Here is a 5,000-nt window from a genome sequence, read left to right on the forward strand (position 1 = left end):
ACACTGACATCAAATGACATCCCTAATACATTTGAATAGTGTAGTGAAAAGTGACTGAAGCTGTGATTATTTGATAAAATTGCATGGACAGTATAGATTATGTATTGCTTGTACTGTGTCAAATTATGACTCAAATGAATCAGTTACTACTGTGACACTATATGATATCAGTGTAAGTCGAAAAGGAAAAAGCATGACGACAGTATGGCAGTTACCAGACTGCAATGCATGCCATATGGTTTTAGCCAAAAACTGATATTATTTCAACATTATTCTGTTATCACAACAGATATACGGTATGGTTTTAACCAGAAACTGATATTATTTCAACATTATTCTGTTATCACAACAGATATACCATAGTTTTAACCAAAAACTGATATTATTTCAACACATTCCTGTTATCACAACAGAATACGACACGCAGACGACATAGAAGACTAAACAGATTGTGCTTGACTAACGCCCTAATACTGCGTCACTCCCATATTAAAACGGGAGCACTTGCTGTAATGACATCAGTATATGAAGCAATACCTGGTTGTGATGTCAATGGATTTTATATACAATAGTGGAAACTGTTGTGCAAACGGCTGATCTGTAACGAAGCCACAAGCGTTACAAGGGACGTTACATTGTATATCTTTTATTCACTGAAACACCGAAAAGAATAGGTCTCTGACAGTTTATGATTTGATTTGATTTTCCACACACACCACTTGTTAACATACACTTTTGTTTACTGGCTGGAAGCACAAACATTTTAACTCTCTCTGTCTGTCTGTCTGTCTGTCTGTCTCTCTGTCTGTCTGTCTGTCTGTCTCTCTCTCTCTCTCTCTCTCCCTCTCCCCCCCCCCCTCTCTCTCTCTATGGTCAGTAGAGTATTTTGGTACTGGGAGGAGATGATCGTTTGTAACCATCAAATATACACCCAGATGACGTCATGCGGTATCTGATGGTGGTAGTGGTGGTGGTGGTGTGTGTGTGTGTGTGAGAGAGAGAGAGAGAGAGAGAGAGAGAGAGATAGAGAGAGAGACAAGTTTGATATTTAAAGGACATAAAAAATGACAAGTTTGATATTTGAAGGACATCTAATATGGCACGTTTGGTATTTAAAGGACAGCTGCAGTACTTCAGCATGGCAGTATGTCGTGTCGTTGGGAAATACATTTGACTCCGGACTTTTCTCTCTCCACCCAGGTGGAGAGGTTCAAACAGCGGAAGGTGAGGACAGGGCCCCGCCTTGCCGTGCCCAGCCCAAGATACGATAGATTGGAATTCATTTCCTCCGATGGGAAATACACTTGTGGTTGGAGTGGGGAGAGTTTGGATTGTGCAGAGAGGGAGGTTGGTGTGGGGACTGTGACTGGATGGAGAAGGGGGGATTTCCGTCATGTCACCACTGATCCCAATTACCAGAAATGTCCAGCTCGGTGTATTCTGAGAAAGTGTACCAGCTTGTGTTCAAGTCTTCTCTTTTGTCGTCGCAGATTACTTTTGAGTTTCAGTTTCAGTTTCAGTAGCCCAAGGAGGCGTCACTGCGTTCGGACAAATCCATATACGCTACACCACATCTGCCAAGTAGATGCCTGACCAGCAGCGTAACCCAACGCGCTTTGTCAGGCCTTGAGAAAAAAAATGAAAATAAAAATAAATAAATAGATAACTAACTAAATAATAATGATATAATTAAAAAATAAATAAATAAATAATAATAATAATGAAAATAAAATACATAAATAGATAAATAAATAAATTAAAAAAAGACAACAATGATGATAAATAAGCAAATAAATGTATTAATTTTTTTTTAAAGCAGACACACATTCACACATACACACACATATGCATAACAGATATGCACCAAACATGCAGTTTCACAGATATGAAAGCACAGTCAAATACACAGAAACGTACATGAGCCCCAACACACACACACACACACACACACACACACACACACATTACCCTGCAACTCCTCTACCCCTGTACTTTTGAATGTAGAGAGAGAAAAAAGCGGTTTTCATGAAACTGGAGTAAATTTGATCAGATTAAGTGTGGTTGTTTTAGATTTTTTTTTTTTTCAGTTCGGGTGTCCTATTTTAGGGTTGAACATGTCGCAAGTCCCGGGTTTTCTAACTTTACAGTGGGAAATCACTTTTCATCACGCCCCAGAAAGAAGAGGGGAACCGATATAAAAAAATAATTTCTAACAACCCCAAGGTAGGAATTTGCTTCAGATTACCACCAAGAAGAGAGACAGACACACAGACACAGACACACACACACACACACACACACACACACACACACACAGAGAGAGAGAGAGAGAGAGAGAGAGAGAGAGAGAGAGAGAATGCAAGTGGGGGAATTTAAATCCCCAAAATAAGAGGTGCCCAGTGTCTGTTTGGAATGTTGACGGACGTCCTCCATTGACCCCCCCTCCACCCCACCCTCTGACCCCCTCCCTCCCTCCCCCCCGCCCACACCCAAACAAAGGGGGGGGGGAGGTGGTGGCAGTGGCAAATGAGAGACTGAATGACGGGCTGGTTGTGAAGCGTTGAACGTGGTCATCATTTCTCTGGAGAGATCCTAAAGGTGACGTGACTTGGATCCTTGGGGAGGTAACACAGAGGATGACGTTGTTGTTGTTGCAGCTGTCTGCCTGACGATCTCCCGGGGCTGGCCTACAGCACCAGCGGTCACGGCCCCCCTCCCCCTGCCCCCCACCTCCCCCACACCGCCAGTGACAGCCCCAGCAGCAAAGCGGGCTACACCACCAACACCAACACCACCACCTCCATCTCCAACCACCACCACCACCAGCATCACCTCAGCAACAACCCCTCCCTCCCCCTCCCGGACCTCCACCCTTCCCACCTCCCCCCCTCCGCCGCCATGATGCACCACCCCCTCTCCCACCACCCCCACAACCACCACCCACACCCCCACCACCAACAGCAACAACAACAACAACAGTGTCAGATGCAGATGGAATTGGCTCACCAGCTTCAGCAGCAACATCAGCAGCAGCAACAACAACAACAGCAGCAGCAACATCAGCAGCAGCAACAGCATCAACAGCAGCAGCATCAACAGCAGCAGCATCAACAGCAGCAGCATCAACAGATGGTGCCATCGTCGAGCGGCCTGTACTGCGGTCTGAGTCAGGGCCGTGTGACGTACGACCACGGGCACCTGGCGCCCCTGCACCCCACCAACACGTCAGTATTGTCATGTGTACACGTCAGTATTGTCATGTTACACGTCAGTATTGTCATGTTACACGTCAGTATTGTCATGTTACACGTCAGAATTGTCATATCACGTGTTGCACGTCAGTGTTGTCATGTATACAACGTCAGTATTGTGTCACGTGTTGCACGTCAGTGTTGTCATGTATACAACGTCAGTATTGTGATATCACGTGTTGCACGTCAGTGTTGTCATGTATACAACGTCAGAATTGTGATATCACGTGTTGCACGTCAGTGTTGTCATGTATACAACGTCAGTATTGTCATATCACGTGTTGCACGTCAGTGTTGTCATGTATACAACGTCAGTATTGTGTCACGTGTTGCACGTCAGTATGGTCATGTCATGTGTGCACATTTACACATGATTCGCCAAACGTTAAGGACCACTCCATGAGGCAGTCACATTTTCATCAAAATTAATGTATTAAAGAAAAACTCCTAAATGGAGAGACGGTGTCAATGATACATGGTGTGTAATGACCACCACTGACCTATTTAATCAAACACTGACGGCTGTTTCCGGTACATGTTCACCATAAACAGCTTGAGAAATGCCTTTGTTTCAAGGGGAGGGGAAGGGGAATATATATATATATATATATATATATATATATATATATATTACAGATTGACATAAGTTTACAGTTGAGACAACAGCAAAAGGACAGCCGTATTATCACTAGTTTTTCCATTGCAGTGGGAAATCATTTTCAGCTTAGTCTTTTGTGAAGGACTATGACTCTCAAACTAGGAGGCAAAGTTGCACCGGTTCTCAGCGCTGCAGCCTTGGGGGCTAGCTGGCCTTGGGGAACCATCCCAGCACCGACTGTCCTAAAAAAAAAACAACCACCCTTAGCCGAGAGAGTGGGGATGTAACTTGGGCAAGACACTCTCCACTATAATCAAATTCCAGCCCAAATAGTCGGGACAGCATTTTCCTTCTCTGCTGTTGTGATGGTCGTAGTTGGACACGACTAACTACCATACATTCAGTCCTTTATAAACGACAGTTGTTCATTGTATAACACCACGTCACTGTGTTTGTTTGTTTGTTTGTTTGTTTATTGGTTGGTTGGTTGGCTTTTCCTCTTTTCCCTTTCAAAGCAGGTTCTTCTCTTTCAAATGAAACTGCAATGTCAACATTGGAACGAAGTCATGCGTTATTAATCAAGTCATTTCCTTTGTCTTTCTTTGTTGTTGTTGCTGTAATCTCTGCTGTTTTGTTTGTTTGTTTGTTTTTATTATTCCCTTTGTTGCTGCTGTAATCTCTGCTGTTTTCTTTGTTTGTTTGTTTTTATTATTCCCTTTGTTGCTGCTGTAATCTCTGCTGTTTTGTTTTGTTTGTTTTTATTGTTCCCTTTGTTGTTGCTGTAATCTCTGCTGTTTTGTTTTGTTTGTTTGTTTTTATTATTCCCTTTGTTGTTGCTGTAATCTCTGCTGTTTTGTTTGTTTGTTTTTATTGTTCCCTTTGTTGTTGCTGTAATCTCTGCTGTTTTGTTTGTTTTTATTATTCCCTTTGTTGTTGCTGTTGTTGTTGCTGTAATCTCTGCTGTTTTGTTTTGTTTGTTTGTTTTTATTATTCCCTTTGTTGTTGCTGTAATCTCTGCTGTTTTGTTTGTTTTTATTATTCCCTTTGTTGTTGCTGTAATCTCTGCTGTTTTGTTTGTTTTTATTATTCCCTTTGTTGTTGCTGTAATCTCTGCTGTTTTGTTTGTTTTTATTATTCCCTTTGTTGTTGCT

General features: G+C 42.5%; 1 protein-coding gene across 10 annotated transcripts in view; it reads left to right on the forward strand.

Moving 5' to 3' along the window:
* Nucleotides 1-5,000, forward strand: part of LOC143301321 (uncharacterized) — a 205,155-nt gene that overhangs the window by 118,945 nt on the left and 81,210 nt on the right. For all 10 annotated transcript variants that reach the window (XM_076615535.1, XM_076615531.1, XM_076615530.1 and 7 more), the window contains one exon: nucleotides 2,658-3,224. In XM_076615535.1, coding sequence (XP_076471650.1) covers nucleotides 2,658-3,224 — 567 coding nt within the window. The remainder of the gene's footprint in view (nucleotides 1-2,657; nucleotides 3,225-5,000) is intronic.

This window comes from Babylonia areolata, chromosome 27 (genome assembly GCF_041734735.1).
Source record: "Babylonia areolata isolate BAREFJ2019XMU chromosome 27, ASM4173473v1, whole genome shotgun sequence".
NCBI lineage: Eukaryota > Metazoa > Mollusca > Gastropoda > Neogastropoda > Buccinidae > Babylonia > Babylonia areolata.